Below are 15875 nucleotides of genomic sequence, written 5' to 3'. Positions count from 1 at the left end.
GTCATAAGAAGCATGGTGGCTGTAGAACAAAGGATATAGAGAAAAATAATCAGAGGGTTTGGGTGATATCGTGAGAGATGGCAGAAATATGAAATCTAGACTTCAAGGGACTGAATTATCTATATCTAAAAAAAAAAATATATGAAAAAATATGCATAATGGATGGTCCTCAACCCTGGATATATTTTCCACAATTTTCATCTCATTGTTTTCCTCCTTCATAATGTCAGGACGGCTCGGAAGTGTTAAATATTATATTGGACTGGGAGTTTCATCCATCATGAATGTTATTACGGTCATTATATATTACGAAAAGTCTGTTTTTCATGTGTAAAATTTTTTGAAATTGGCTGAATTATTTTTCGCAGCGTTCATTCCATTCATCCAATTCTACAATGCAGTCCTCCCACATGCTCTTTGGAGAGCGCATGAAATAGTCAAATAAATAATCCTCACATCAATGTTATCCATCCTATTGTTGTTTTCCCGATAGCTTAAGAACTATTCACCCTAAAGCTTGGCTCGTGTATGTGAGTGAAGATGGTCCCATTAGCACTTGAGTCACAAGGTCAAGTGTCACAAGGGTCATTGGGTTCATAAAATTGATTCCTCGTGGTAATTAGAGACCAGGGCCCTCTTGCGAATAATAATCTGGGTATATATATAAATATATTTCATTTTTATTTTTCATATACATGAATATATATTATTTTGGGCGGAGGGGGAGAAGTCACAGGCTTATTCTGTCAATAACTCACCAATGTCAAATCAGCCTCAAATGTATTGTGTGCATGAATTTGGGATTGCCAATGATATGTAGTAGATTTAGGGTCAAAAGGTCAAAGTTCATAGAGGTAATTGGATATATTGAACAATTTTATTTATTATTCGGTCAATTATTCTGTCAATAACTCACCAATGTCAAATCAGCCTCAAATGTATTGTGTGCATGAATTTGGGATTGCCAATGATATGTAGTAGATTTAGGGTCAAAAGGTCAAAGTTCATAGAGGTAATTGGATATATTGAACAATTTTATTTATTATTCGGTCAATTATTCTGTCAATAACTCATTAATGTCAAATCAGCCTCAAATGTATTGTGTGCATGAATTTGGGATTGCCAATGATATGTAGTAGATTTAGGGTCAAAAGGTCAAAGTTCATAGAGGTAATTGGATATATTGAACAATTTTATTTATTATTCTGTCAATTATTCTGTCAATAACTCACCAATGTCAAATCAGCCTCAAATGTATTGTGTGCATGAATTTGGGATTGCCAATGATATGTAGTAGATTTAGGGTCAAAAGGTCAAAGTTCATAGAGGTAATTGGATATATTGAACAATTTTATTTATTATTCGGTCAATTATTCTGTCAATAACTCACCAATGTCAAATCAGCCTCAAATGTATTGTGTGCATGAATTTGGGATTGCCAATGATATGTAGTAGATTTAGGGTCAAAAGGTCAAAGTTCATAGAGGTAATTGGATATATTGAACAATTTTATTTATTATTCTGTCAATTATTCTGTCAATAACTCACCAATGTCAAATCAGCCTCAAATGTATTGTGTGCATGAATTTGGGATTGCCAATGATATGTTGTAGATTTAGGGTCAAAAGGTCAAAGTTCATAGAGGTAATTGGATATATTGAACAATTTTATTTATTATTCTGTCAATTATTCTGTCAATAACTCACCAATGTCAAATCAGCCTCAAATGTATTGTGTGCATGAATTTGGGATTGCCAATGATATGTTGTAGATTTAGGGTCAAAAGGTCAAAGTTCATAGAGGTAATTGGATATATTGAACAATTTTATTTATTATTCTGTCAATTATTCTGTCAATAACTCACCAATGTCAAATCAGCCTCAAATGTATTGTGTGCATGAATTTGGGATTGACAATGATATTTAGTAGATTTAGGGTCAAAAGGTCAAAGTTCGTAGAGGTAATTAGATATATTGAACAATTTTCTTTTATTGGCATAAATAATGAATTGACCATCTTATCAACTGGTATGTGCATGTTACGATGATAATCTGGTTAGATTTGTGGTCAATGGTCAGAGATGATTATCATGGAGTGGCCAGCTCTTTGTCATTGTATCATTGGTCATTGATCATTATGTTTCCTTTTTTTTCAACTGTTTTACTTACAGACCCAGCCTGTGTTTGAGTATGAATCCAGTAATTGTCGATACTACTTTTCCTGGATGATGTCTGCCGTTTGCACAGAAGGAAAAATGTAAGTTAATTTTTTAATGTGTTTGAAGTTTGACTGCTTACAGTGATATGTGCGGATATCTAGGGACTAGGGCATGAAGCTGTTAATGTGCTTAACATTACTTTTTGATGACATTTTGGAATGCGCAACTTTTTACTCATGTTATAAAGACATTGATTATTTCTTCACAAAGTTGTGTATGGCGGTGTGTTTGGAGGATAAATGTAGTATTCAAAATATGTATCAGTCATCATTTACTTCCATACTACTAGTACTTTTGAGAAAATTTGCAGAATTTATCCTTCCTCACTTTTGCATATACAGTATACCTGTGTATTGAATGTGAAATGAAAATATGAAGTCAAATGAAAAGCTTGGTTCTGTTTCTCATTACTTTTCATATGTGAATTGGTATCATTTCAAAGAATGATATTTTTTAAATTTTTTGATACTGCTATTTTTAGAGAATTGTCTAACAGAAATTACTGTTGTTGAAATACATGCATTGTGAAAAGTGGGCATTGTAACTGATTTTTTTAAATACATATTTTGTTATAAGAGGAATGCAAAATACAACCCCACCAATTTCAACAATTAATGAGTGTGTTATGGTTTAAAATTCAGATTTCTTTTGTAGCCTGAATATAAAGTCCACCCAAGGAAGACAAGAAAATTGATCTTCATAAACAGATGGATTTTATGAACAGGTTCTTTTGATACATGTGGAATAGGTAATTTGAATCGAGGGAAACCAAAATATGTTCTTTATAGACAGGTGACCCTTTCATACAGGTAGTCATTAATGTAGGTTTTACTGTATTTTGATTATTTGGTCATTATCTGCTGAAAATTGAAAAAAAAAAACATAAAATCTAACAAGCAGAAACCCCAACACTATATTTTGTATCTCTCGTTATTACAGAGTAACGCCCGGTGATGGTGGTGGGAGCGATTCTGTGGTCAACTTAAAACACAATCAAGCATCAATTATCATCTTGATTTTAATCATCATCATCATTTTATGCTGTCTAGCAATAGTGTTTCATAAAAAAGAAAGAAGGTAAGTTTCTTAAATCATTACTCTAAGGGAATGTGGCAGGAAAATAAAAATTTGTGATTGATTGCAAATTTGATGATATAGATTTTAGCCAAAGCAATCAACTTACATTTCGAATGCAAGAAGCACTAGTACAGTATTCAATTTCAAAATGTGGAATTGGTTGCAAGAATGGAGTTGATTTTAGGATCTCAGAATGACTTGCGATTCTCCCTATCCCTATAATAATAATAATAATAATAATCCGCTTCTATATAGCACTTAATACATTGGAACAACGTGTCTAAGTGCTTTACAGATATACAGACATATATCCTTATAGCCGATATCAACCTGTGATACCAATATCTGATTGACTGATGTTTGGACATACACTTCTGGTACTCTTTGTACGCGCCCTTGTCTTCTGTCCATTCGAGTCCGTAGCAGCTTGGCTGGAGCTGGGGACAATCACGAATCCCTCGGTGCTTGGATGGAGCAATTCTCTCTTCTTGCTTCATCTTCTTCAAAACTCTTGAAAATATTTTGGAGGAGCATTTGCAGTCACATCTGATGATATAGTTAGGTTAAAATATAAACTATATTTGATAGGGAGAATTGACCCCAAGTTTCTTGTAACACAATCCAAGTGTATAAAATTAAATATTTATTGTGATAAAATTTTTGTGATCCTAAAGTTTCCTTGTTCTTTAGCAACATATTTTTTGTGAAAGATGGGTAGAAATATTGTGAATTTTCAAGTTCTTTCGAGGATATTAGAGTAAAAATCATTTTAAAAAGTCCACTATAAACGATTATTATCTCAAGTACCTCCCATTTATTTCATGATAAAAGGAAAAAAAAACTAATTTAGGGTCAATAATATTGCATTTTTATATCTCTGTATGACGGTTTTTGTTAGGGAATTCAAATTCAGAACATAACCTCAACCTTCATCTTTAAAAGAAAAACTATTCTGTACATTGAAAATTGTGACATTTTATGCAGGCAAAAAGTTGTTAGAATATATGCACATGGAATATTGGCGTTAACATTATAATTATACAAGAAATATTAAAAACCAGAGTAGTATAGATTTTATGACAGTTTAAAGGTGACAAAGGAAATTAGGTTATAAATGGCAGAAAAGGAAAAGTGAGAGGAGAGAGAGAGAGAGAGAAAGAAAGGTGATTTTGTGAATAAATAACTGCTGAGTCTACTACCAATTATGTATCACATTTTTTTGTAACTTGTAAATGTTCTCTCGATGCGATTATATTTATGTATTTCTATGTCTGCATTATATCAAACCTGCTATAAAGAATAACAAATTGGTAGATTAGGATATGGATTATGGAATATGATATCGGAATGCACATTTGATTTGACAGGGAATCTTGCCTAAATTCAAATACCAAATCGTGAATACTAATCAGGAGTTTGGTATTCAGCCACTTCACACAAAATGACATTTTCAATTACCAATATTGAATCGGGGAATGTGTTTATAGTATTAGTTAGCCAAATTCGCATTACCTACATTTTTTGAATGTCAATATGCTGTTGGTTTATACATGTTTAGCCACTTTCACACTACCTTTGTTTTTCTTAAACAAATAATGAGTTTTGGGAATGTGTTCAGCCACTTTCGCACTACCTACATTTTTTGAATGCCAATATGGTGTTGGTTTATACGTGTTCAGCCACTTTCACACTACCTATGTTTGTTTCGCCTGCATAGCAGAGCGAGACCTGAGGCGCCGCTTTTTCGACGGCGGCGGCGTTCTTAACCAAAGGTTAAGTTTTTGAAATGTCATCATAACATAAGTATTTGGGCCTAGTTCATGAAACTTGGACATAATGGTTATCAAGTATTATTGAACATCCTGCCAGAGTTTGAGGTCACATGACCAAGGTCAGAGGTCATTTTGGGTCATTGAACTTTGGCTATGTTGGGGGTATTTAATTTTCATCATAACTTTGAAAGTTTATGGATATGGTTCATGAAACTTGGACAGAAGAGTAATCAAGTATCACTGAACATCCTTTGTGAGAATAAAAGGTAAAAGGTCATTTACGGTCAATGATTATAGATTATGTTGTTGGAATAAAAAACGAAATCTTAACCAAGGTTAAGTTTTTTAAATGTCATAACTCTGAAAGTATATGGATCTAGTTCATGAAACTTTAGCGTTAGCCGTTAGTGAACATCCTGCATGAGTTTTAGGTCACATGACCAAGGTCAATGAACTGTGGCCGTGTTGGGGGTATGTTTAATTGCCATCATAGCTTTGAAAGTTTATGGATCTGATTCATGAAATGTGGACCTAAGGGTAATCAAGCATCACTGACTGTATTGCACAAGTTTTCGGTCACATGATCAGTGTCAAATTTCATTGAGGGTCAATGAACATAGTATTTTATCGTCATATGAATGGTGTTTTTTATAAATTATTCTATAGTCATTTTCATAGTCAGCACTGCTGCTATATTGAATCACATAATGCAGGCAAAACTGCCAGAGGCACTCCCTTGTTTTTTCCTAAACTGATAATTAGTTCAGGTAATGTGTTCAGCCACTTTCGCACTACTTTCATTTTTGTCTCGCCTGTGTAGCGGAGCGAGACATAGGTATCACTATTTCCGGCGTCGTCATCGTCGTCGTCATCAACAATTGTGTTGTACACCCAATAACTTTCTATAGCTTCGAGGTGGGATCACCAAATTCATACCAGAGGTCCATCTCCTGAAGGCACAGGTCAAGTTTGAATATGAGTCGAATTTGAATAAGGTCAAAGGCCAATGAAATTTCCATGACTGGCACTGTGCTGTGTTGTACACACAATAACTTTCTATAGCTTCGAGGTGAGATCGCCAAATTCATAACAGACGTCCATCTCTTGAAGGTGCAGGCCAAGTTCAAATGTGAGCCAAATTTGAATAATGTCAAAGGTCAATAAACTTTCCATGACTGGCACTGTGCTGTGCTGTACACACAATAACTTTCTATATCTTCGAGTTAGGATTGCCAAATTCATACAAGAGGTCCATCTTTTGAAGGTGCAGGTCAAGTTCAAATGTGAGTTGAATTTGATTAAGGTCAAAGGTCAATGAACTTTCCATGACTGGCACTGTGCTTTGTTGTACACATAATAACTTTTTATGTCTTCGAGGTAGGATTGCCAAATTCAAACAAGAGGTCCATCTCTTGAAGGTGCAGATCAAGTTCGAATGTGAGTTGAATTTGATTAAGGTCAAAGGTCAATGAACTTTCCATGACTGGCACTGCTGTGTTGTACACACAATAAGTTTCTATAGCTTCGAGGTGGGATCGCCAAACTCGTAACAGAGGTCCATCTAAGTCATATAGCATACATGTAGTTTTGACATGCAGTCTCTTCATGACTGCAATATGCAGGCGAGACAGCGCTTGGCGTTTGCCTTGTTTGAATGCCAATATGGTGTTGGTTTACACATGTTCAGCCACTTTCACACTACCTTTTTTTTCTTCAACCGATAATGAGTTTATGGAGTGTACTCAACCACTTTCACACTACCCACTTTTTTATGAACTGGGGTAATGTGTTCAGCCCATTTCATGCCAGTCCTTACTATTTTTTATGCCAATGTGAAGTCGATTTATATTTTGGGCCAACTATCTTCACACTACCTACCATTATTTTCTGCACGATCCATATAAAAATGCTGTTTGGGTGACAAATCCTCTATCTAAAAACAATTGTATAAAGTACATGCACTGGGGGGGGGGTGAAACTTGATAAATTAAGTACTAATTGATACAAATTGAAATATAATGCCTGTTGTTCTTACCATCATCATTATTGTTGTTATTATATTATTATTACTACTTTTGTATTTGATATTATTACTATTTTATAATTATTAATAATATTATAATTATTATTATTATTATTATTACTATTAGTATTATTATCATTATTAGTGTAGTAGTAGTAGTAGTAGTAGTAGCAGTAGTACTTAGTAGTATACTAGAAGTATTATTATCATTATTACTATTATTGTTATTCTTAATATTCTTATTGAAATGTTGTACAACTTTTTGAATTGCAATATTGGAAAGCCAAATCATGTTTAAACCAAATCCTGTGAATTTTATGTAATTTTCTTAAATTGTCTCCAAAATACACCTTTTGCATTAAATGTGCCCTGCAAAATAATGTGCTTAGTAAACAAAAATATGGAAGTCAGCTGACTCAGCTCCCATCATATTTGAAATTTGAAACATTAACATATTTTTCTTATAACGAATTTTCCTATTTAGCAGTATGTTCTATGAAATACTGAACATCATATTCAACAAGAAATTCTTCAGTCCTAATGCTTTGCGTGTATCACATATTAGTTCGATCTGATTTCATCTGAACTGGTTGAACCAATTTTTGTTATTAATGCAGTGTGTCTGCAAACATATTTTTTATCAAGCATTTATCCCTTTTCTTCTTTCTGCACCTTGGAATAATTTGACTAGATAGATGGTGCAATATCAGTCCATTATATGATGATTGTTATTATTAATTATTTTGTGTGCTTTAATGTACATGTACATTCTTGTTTATGTACCAGTGAATTATGGGAATTATTTTCATGTATGATTTTTTTTTGCATTTGAATGAACATGAAGGGGTATCTTGATTTTTTTAAAACTTTAAAGCTGAAAATAATAATTCATCAATTTTCAATGTTTTTTTTTTAACTTTAAAGCTGATAATTACAATTCACCAATTTTCATCATAGATGCCACTTGTAAAGTGTAAACTTTCCAGGGCTTTTTTTTTCAGCAAATATTATTTGAATTAGCTGTTAGCATGTGCATGTATGTCTCATTTTTGCTTGGTACATGTATGATCAAGTCCCTTTATATGTGTATTCATCTTTACTTAAAACATTTACTTCCTTTTTTTACACATCATATAATAAACAACCCAATATCATAATGACAAATAATTTCTCCCCGGGAGTTGTTTAGAAGATACTTTTAATTCGATGTAATCTTTGGGATTTGATAAAAAGCCTCCTGGAAAAGGTGAGAGAAAATAATAGGTCTTACCTAGGACTCAGATGGTTGGATTGACAGTTCACAATGTGTATACATAAATACATTTCTACTTAAAATATATTTCCTTTTTTACACCATATAACAACCTAAATATCACAATGATGAATAATTTTCCCAGGGGGTTGTGCAGAAGATCATCTTAATCTGGTGTAAGCTTTAGGATTTGATGGAAAAATTCATGGAAAAGGGGATAGGATATATTAGGTCTTTCCTAGGAATAGACTGGTTGAATTGACAGTTCACAATAATACATATTCTTATTTCTTACTTAATTTTTTTTTCTTTATTCTTTGCATCATATAGTAACCCAACTATAATAATTATGAATTATATCCCGTGAGAGTTGTGTAGAAAATACTCTTAATCCGATGTAAGCTTTGGGATTTGATAAAAAGCTTTATGGAAAAGTTGAGAGGAAATAATAGGTTTTACCCTGGAATTGGCTGCTTTGAATTGACAGTTATCAATAATGCTCTCACCAAAATATCTTGTTATCACAAGTAAACCAGAATTTGAAAGTTGTTTACCAATCTTACTTGAATTTTACATTTCTACCTTCATTAGTTTTATGGTCCCAGCTACTGAGTGTGTCAGCATGAATAATTTAAGAAGTTGACTTTTGAAATTGTGCCAAGAAAGTTAGATGAATGAGTGATGAAACAAGGATAACCACAATTTTCTCCTGCTAACAGTAAAATTACTTGTGAAGTTCGGTTACTTATGTGTTTCTCAGTGGTTGATTAATTTGAATAACAAGGAAATAGGCAACAACAACAAGAAAATTAATCAAAGCAAAGTAATAAGTGTAGCCATTCTTTTGTGCAAAGTGATTAATTCAAGTGATGTAGTTTTCTTTTTAGAGCAAGCAAAAGAGAAATTGGGTATGAGATTTATCAAGATTATTTTATATTCTGTCAATGTTATTGTATAGAGAGTAGACAATACTAAAGGTAATTTAGGCATTATAAGACAATATTTCAGCGGCATATGCTTTTGGCCATTCACCCCCCCTTAAGTGAAATGTTTATTAGCTGTACAGAGGGGGGGGGGGGGTGTCTGTTCATTTGTTTGTTTCAAACTTTCTTTTATAATACAAAAGCTCCTACAGGTATGTGTTAGGAAGGAACCCTGGGCATATCTAGCTGAGCACACGCATATTACATTTAAGATGGAGATGAAGGGTTTGTCCGACATGAGTGATCTTTGCTCACGATATGCATGATGTTGTGCCATTTGCTAGTTCAATTCAATTCAATTCAATAATGGTTTATTAAAAACATGCCTCGCAGCCAAAGGCTGAATAAAAACATGTGTACAATTTACAACAATAGAATAATACTCAAATACAAACATGAAATGATATAAAATTACTAGTACTTCTTATTATAATACAAGGAAATAAATTGTTGAAAGTAAATGAAATCATACATTGTATTGAACATAATAAAGTAATATAATAATAAAGTAATATAATAATTCATAATTAAGGTGATGAGAGTCATATGTGAATATGAAATAAGTCGCAAGGTTATACAAGGGTCAGTCTTGTAATGTTGCATAATTATGAAATCCTATATTTTGATTGAACTATAGTACATGTATATGATATAGCAACAAGGTCATGAAGAGATTCATATGCCACAAAAATTATTGTGGTAATCGAGGGATAAAGTATGCAAAGGTACGTAGGCAAAAGCATTGATATTTAACTCTAACCTAAGGAATTGAATACAGTATTATCCATGGTGCCCTAAATATTAACTATAAACATCAATATTAAGGTAATTTTTAGCATATTTTAACTGGCTAAAACCGAGATCTGATATATGATTGACTTTTCCTACATTAACTTACTTAATGCATGGAATTGATATTGTGATTTGCTTTTTCCGATCGGTCTGTGAAAGGGAAAAGAGAAGAGCCTTGCTTGAGCACTTAAAGGCTTTAAACAAGATATTTTTAACAATTCCTCACACTAACTACATTTTTTTAACTTATAAAAAGAAAAGTGAATTATGGAATACATTTTTAGGAGCTTTCGGAGCACTGCATTTTGATAATAGTGCCAAGAGATTGATAAGAAGATAATATTCTGGCTGTGTCGGTATAATTATAGTGATTTGTTATTTAGAAAACAACTGTTTGAAACTTTGAATGTATTTAAACTATACAAAATGTTGTGGGGAAAAATTTTCATTTTCTTTTCAAAGTTGTTTTTATTATATTTTCAAGAAATTGTAATCTTCATCAAAAGTGTTTGCAAGTTAAGAATCGATTCCTGTCATATTTGATATAAATCCTGTGCAAAAAAAGAAGAGAGAATAGAGCTTTTTGGGTGAATTGTGTAGCAATGTTAGGGGCTCTGCTTCAGGATCTCAGTGCATCAGAAAATTAAGAATATACCTATATATATAGTAGCTGCATTATGTCATTTCATTATATATTTTTAAAATCTTGTATCTACATTGCAGACAATCAATTGGTAATCAGAAAATTCACTTCACTTATATAGCATTTCATACATCAGAAATACATTTCAAAGCACTTTACAGATCTATACATCATAACCCCTGTCATGTGAGTCTGGCTTGCATACACATGATGTATACACTCTCCTAGGGCAGGATTCCTTTAAGATCTTTCAAGCTCAAAATTATCGAGCATACTTTGTTGACTTCTGCATCCTACCGGATTTCCATTTAATATAATATGATAAATAAATAATATAGGATTTGTATAGCGCACGTATCCACCTTGCTAGGTGCTCAAGGCGCTCCTATATTACCCCGGCTAAGCTAGTATACCGATTCAGGTGCGCACAGCTTTTTTAGGAATTACTTCCTGCCGGTGCCCATTTACCTCACCTGGGTTGAGTGCAGCACAATGTGGGTTAATTTTTTGCTGAAAGAAAACACCCCCTGGCTGTGATTCGAATCCACGTCCTTCAGATTGAAAGACGAGAGTCTTAACCACCAGACCAAGACGCCTGGGTGGAGGGTGGTAAAGTATAGATTGATGCTTTGCCAAAGGATATTAATGATTTTTTTTGTTCATCTGCAGATCTGCTGTTTATTGGAGAATACGAAGTTGTTGTCCTGGGGCATATTCTAAGGTTCCAACTTATTCTTACTCTCAGGTAAGTTTCACTTCATCCATCTTATATCTTACTTTTATCTTATATCTTACATCTTATTGACATCTTTCTTACATCTTACTGACATAGATCAACTTATACCATATATACGTCTTATTTACATCTTACATCTTGTTACAGCTAATACATCGTATATTTCTTACATCTAAAAAAAATCTTACTTAAATATATCTTACATCTTTCTCACATTTTGCATCTGTATTTGCATTTTACATTTTACTTTCAGTGTACATCTTATGTCTGGGTTTCAATTTTGAAATTCCATATCTGTTTGGATAAGAATCATAGTAATATATACAGAATTTTATGATTGAGATCATCTATGAAATGGAGGCATGATGAATTTTGTTTTTTCACATCGTTTCTACATCTTACTTACATAAATCAACTGCCAATAAGCAAATGACGTGCACAATGATAAAAAAAAAGGAGAGATTTTATCATTTTAAGAAAGATGTAGTTGACTGGGGAAATTGTTGACAAAATTTTCCTGAAAAATTATAATCATTCTATATTACGGTCATTGAAGTGGCACTCAAGTGACTTATTTGGAGTATATAACAAAAGCTATCCATAAAAACTGTTAAAGGCAATATATTATTATCAGTTTATGACTGATATGGTTATTAATATTTTATAGATTATCATTCAAACAATTGAACAAATTCTATTTTTGATTTTGATCAGTAGTTTTGATCAAGGTTCTGTACACTACAGTCCTATGTAAGAAAAAAAAATGATACAAATCTCTTGTGTAGCAGTAATTTTGAAAATACTAATGATATATTTCACTGAATTTAGGTGTGAAATTCTGAATTTAATAATAATCTGTTCTTAACTCCAGCTCTCTAATGGAGATCCTGATGAATCAAACGATTCTCGACCTCTGTTTGGCGGTCAAGAAGACGAAGAATTACTTCGAGAAACGAGGAGAAATCCCTTTGAGTTCCACGATGACAGTGACGATGATATCTTGCCACATGTATAGGACAAAAGTGTGAAGTTATCTTTTAATCTTATTACTCATTTTTTTATATATTTTCAATGTGGAATGGAGTGGAGATGAGGTCTGAAAAATTTAAGTAAGAAATGGACATGATTGTACATGATTTGAATGCCGATCTTGGTTCAGTTGTAATATGAATTGTCTTGCTACATGAGATGTGCTGTTTCATGTTATATGAATGGTATATATATATTTTTATATCAGTTTCTTCTGAGATGCTATGAGATTTGTGAAATGAAGACATCTTCACTCGTTTACTAACCCTCGACAAAAGGTGGAATTCTGATTATCTTTTTGTTGCACAGATAATTCTTACTTTGATGACATATTGGTATGTTTTACTCTTATGTATAAATTAAAGGGAGTACATAATTGTTGAAACTGCAGACTAGCATACATGTATATGTGATTTTTTTCCTAGCAATGATTCATTTAACTCTAGGTTAACTTAGCCCATACTTTAATGAAGCACTCGTTACCATTTTATTCACTACATATAAATAAATAAGTGTTTGGTACCGAAAAATTGTAAAATAGCCTTAAAACAGACATACTGGAGCAAGAGGTTTCACTCACTTGCGCATGCTTGTGGCAGCATATGCAGCTCACTGACCCCATCCTGTGCCACCAGAAGGAGTTCGTAAGAACCCTTGCGTTATTTCAGTTGCTTTGCTTCAATTCACAGCTGGTACTAAGCCTAAATTGTTTACCTTGACAGCCAATCACAGCTTGTCATTTTGCGTCCATCGTCTCTTTCGGTTCTGTTATACACCCTATATATTGTTTTGCTCTAGAGTTCTAGTCATACATGCGATTTTACTCCGATGAGTGCATATCGAAAAGTTTCAGTATATCCGTTTTTAAGGCTATTCTAAGTATAAATAATTATAACCCTGCAATGTCCGAAAATTGTTATCAAATTGGAAAAAAAAGTTTACGAGGAATATACAAAAGGTATATTGGGTTATTATTTGGTAAATTATCTTTGTCATGGATATTGAAAAAAATAAATTGACACTAGCATTCCATGGCATTGTGAATGTAAAATCTTGTTTAGTTACTAGTTAAACCTAGGATCATTTATCAGAAGACCACCTTATGTATTATTTGTGTGGAATGAATTTACTTCCTTAGTTGTTACTGAAGTACTTTAATGCTCACCAAGGTTATATAACACAAAGACTTAAAATAGATTGCAAATATGACAGATTGATTGTGATTGGTTCCTGATCAGTGTTTTGAACTAAATGGGTATGTAACAACGAATCTGATTGGTTATTGCCCTGTGTCTGCTTTCTGTCTAGTCTTGTCTGCAGTTTTAACAGTGATGCACTGGCCTTAAAGATGATATCCTCCTTTTTTATATATGGATTAGCTGTTTAGGAAGAGAGAAAGAAGGGGAGAGAGATACTTGAAATGCACTAGAATTACTTACAACTCAGATGAAAATAATATGGAAATTAATAAGTAGTCCATCTTTATGTTATTTCATTAGAAAGTGAAGTTGTATGAAATCATTTTAAATTTTTCTTTGCCTAATATTTTAATAGATTTCAGATGAATATTTATTTGCATGGAATGTGATGTAAATCACAAATGGAATTGATAATTTATGACAATTTTGTTTTCATTCTTTTGTAGTGGTCAAATGTATTGTGGAAAATTTTGTATTACACTAGAGGTGTAAATAATTCTTTTGTATGTTGCTGTGATGATAGTTATGTAAGACTGTTTGAAAAATATGTGCAATGAAATATATAGTCTATTGAGGTTTGGGTTCAATATCAATATTAACACGATCTTAAGGTTGGTTTGAATGCAAGTCTTTTTCAAACCGCCAAGAACACCATGAAAAATGAAACAAAAAATTTACGGCAATGGTAGATGAGTAGAGTTTGTTTGTGGCAACGCCTTTTCCTGTTTCTTTAAAGTCAAAATGAAGATGCAGCATTCTTTAGACTGCACTATTATAGAGCAAGAGTATTGCAGTATATTGTGAGGGTATAACTAATCCAATTTTTAACAGTAGTGTAAGTGTTAAAGGTCAAGTCCACCTCAGAAAATTTTTGATTTGAATCAATAGAGAAAAATCAGACAAGCACAATGCTAAAAATTTCATCAAAATCGGATGTAAAATAAGAAAGTTATGACATTTCAAAGTTTCGCTTATTTTTAACAAAATAGTTATATGAACAAGCCAGTTACATCCAAATGAGAGAGTCGATGATATCACTCACTCACTATTTCTTTTGTTTTTTATTGTTTGAATTATACAATATTTCAATTTTTACAAATTTGACGATTAGGACCTCCTTGCCTGAAACACAAAATGTTAAAATAATGGAATTCCACGTGTTCAGGGAGGAATGAAACTTCATTTCACATGACAATGACGAGAAAATAAAAATATTTCATATTTCATATAATGGAATACAAAAGAAATAGTGAGTGAGTGATGTCATCAGTTCCTCATTTGCATACCGACCGAGATGTGCATACAACTGTTTTGTGAAATTAAGCGAAACTTTAAAATGTCATAACTTTCTTATTTTACATCCGATTTTGATGAAATTTCCAGTGTTATGATTGTTGGATTTTTCTCTTTTTATTCAAATAAGTTTTTTTTGGGGTGGACTTGTCCTTTAACTAGACTAGGCGATACGAACACATTTTAAGGGGATTTTGCACAACCATATTAAGAGATTGAATTTGAGTGTATGTTATTTGATGTACTTTATACCATCGCACAGCCTTTCTTGTTGTCTTGTTCATAAATATATTAACTCTTGGCAGCTGCTCTGATTTTTTGTTTAATTTTCATGATACATGTATTCCGGTAATTAAATTACTTGCAATGTAGTGTGTATGCTGTAGACTAATTATTTCAAATTTCCTCATATTTTTTTTCTAAATCAGTATATGTAAAGTTTTTTAAGCCTACTCAATGCTGTAGTAATACATTCTGGCATATTTGGGATAAATTTAACTTGGAACACATTGAGAAATTATCTAGAAAAATTCTTGAACACTTTTCTCCCTTTTACCATTTAGTGTGCAATTATAAGTTAATAACATCAATTATACATGTACAGTGTTTTGTTGAAATGATTATGCTCGTTATGAACACATATTTGCATTGTTGCAGCTCTGTTGTGCTGTTACAAAGTGATCCCAATTAAACTCCAGTGGATTTTTGTCTTGACCGCATATGATAGATAATAATGTGGGTATCTCTGAATTAACATAGAGGTTAATTGTATGGTAGGTTCATACTTAAGGGTGTAGCAAGAAAATATTTGCAATCAATCGCAAATTTTCTGTTGCAAATCGACAGTCAATAGATCAA

General features: G+C 32.6%; 1 protein-coding gene across 1 annotated transcript in view; it reads left to right on the top strand.

Moving 5' to 3' along the window:
• Window positions 1-15607, top strand: part of LOC129259670 (cation-independent mannose-6-phosphate receptor-like) — a 67012-nt gene extending 51405 nt beyond the window's left edge. Inside the window, exons 41-45 of the mRNA XM_064098179.1 lie at window positions 2171-2256; window positions 3158-3295; window positions 11430-11505; window positions 12368-14572; window positions 15180-15607. Of these exons, the coding sequence (XP_063954249.1) occupies window positions 2171-2256; window positions 3158-3295; window positions 11430-11505; window positions 12368-12511 (444 nt within the window). The 3' untranslated portion in view covers window positions 12512-14572; window positions 15180-15607. The remainder of the gene's footprint in view (window positions 1-2170; window positions 2257-3157; window positions 3296-11429; window positions 11506-12367; window positions 14573-15179) is intronic.
• Window positions 15608-15875: the final 268 nt, after the last annotated feature.

This window comes from Lytechinus pictus, chromosome 4 (genome assembly GCF_037042905.1).
Source record: "Lytechinus pictus isolate F3 Inbred chromosome 4, Lp3.0, whole genome shotgun sequence".
In the NCBI taxonomy this organism is placed as follows: domain Eukaryota; kingdom Metazoa; phylum Echinodermata; class Echinoidea; order Temnopleuroida; family Toxopneustidae; genus Lytechinus; species Lytechinus pictus.
This window is presented reverse-complemented; position numbering and strand designations above follow the sequence as displayed.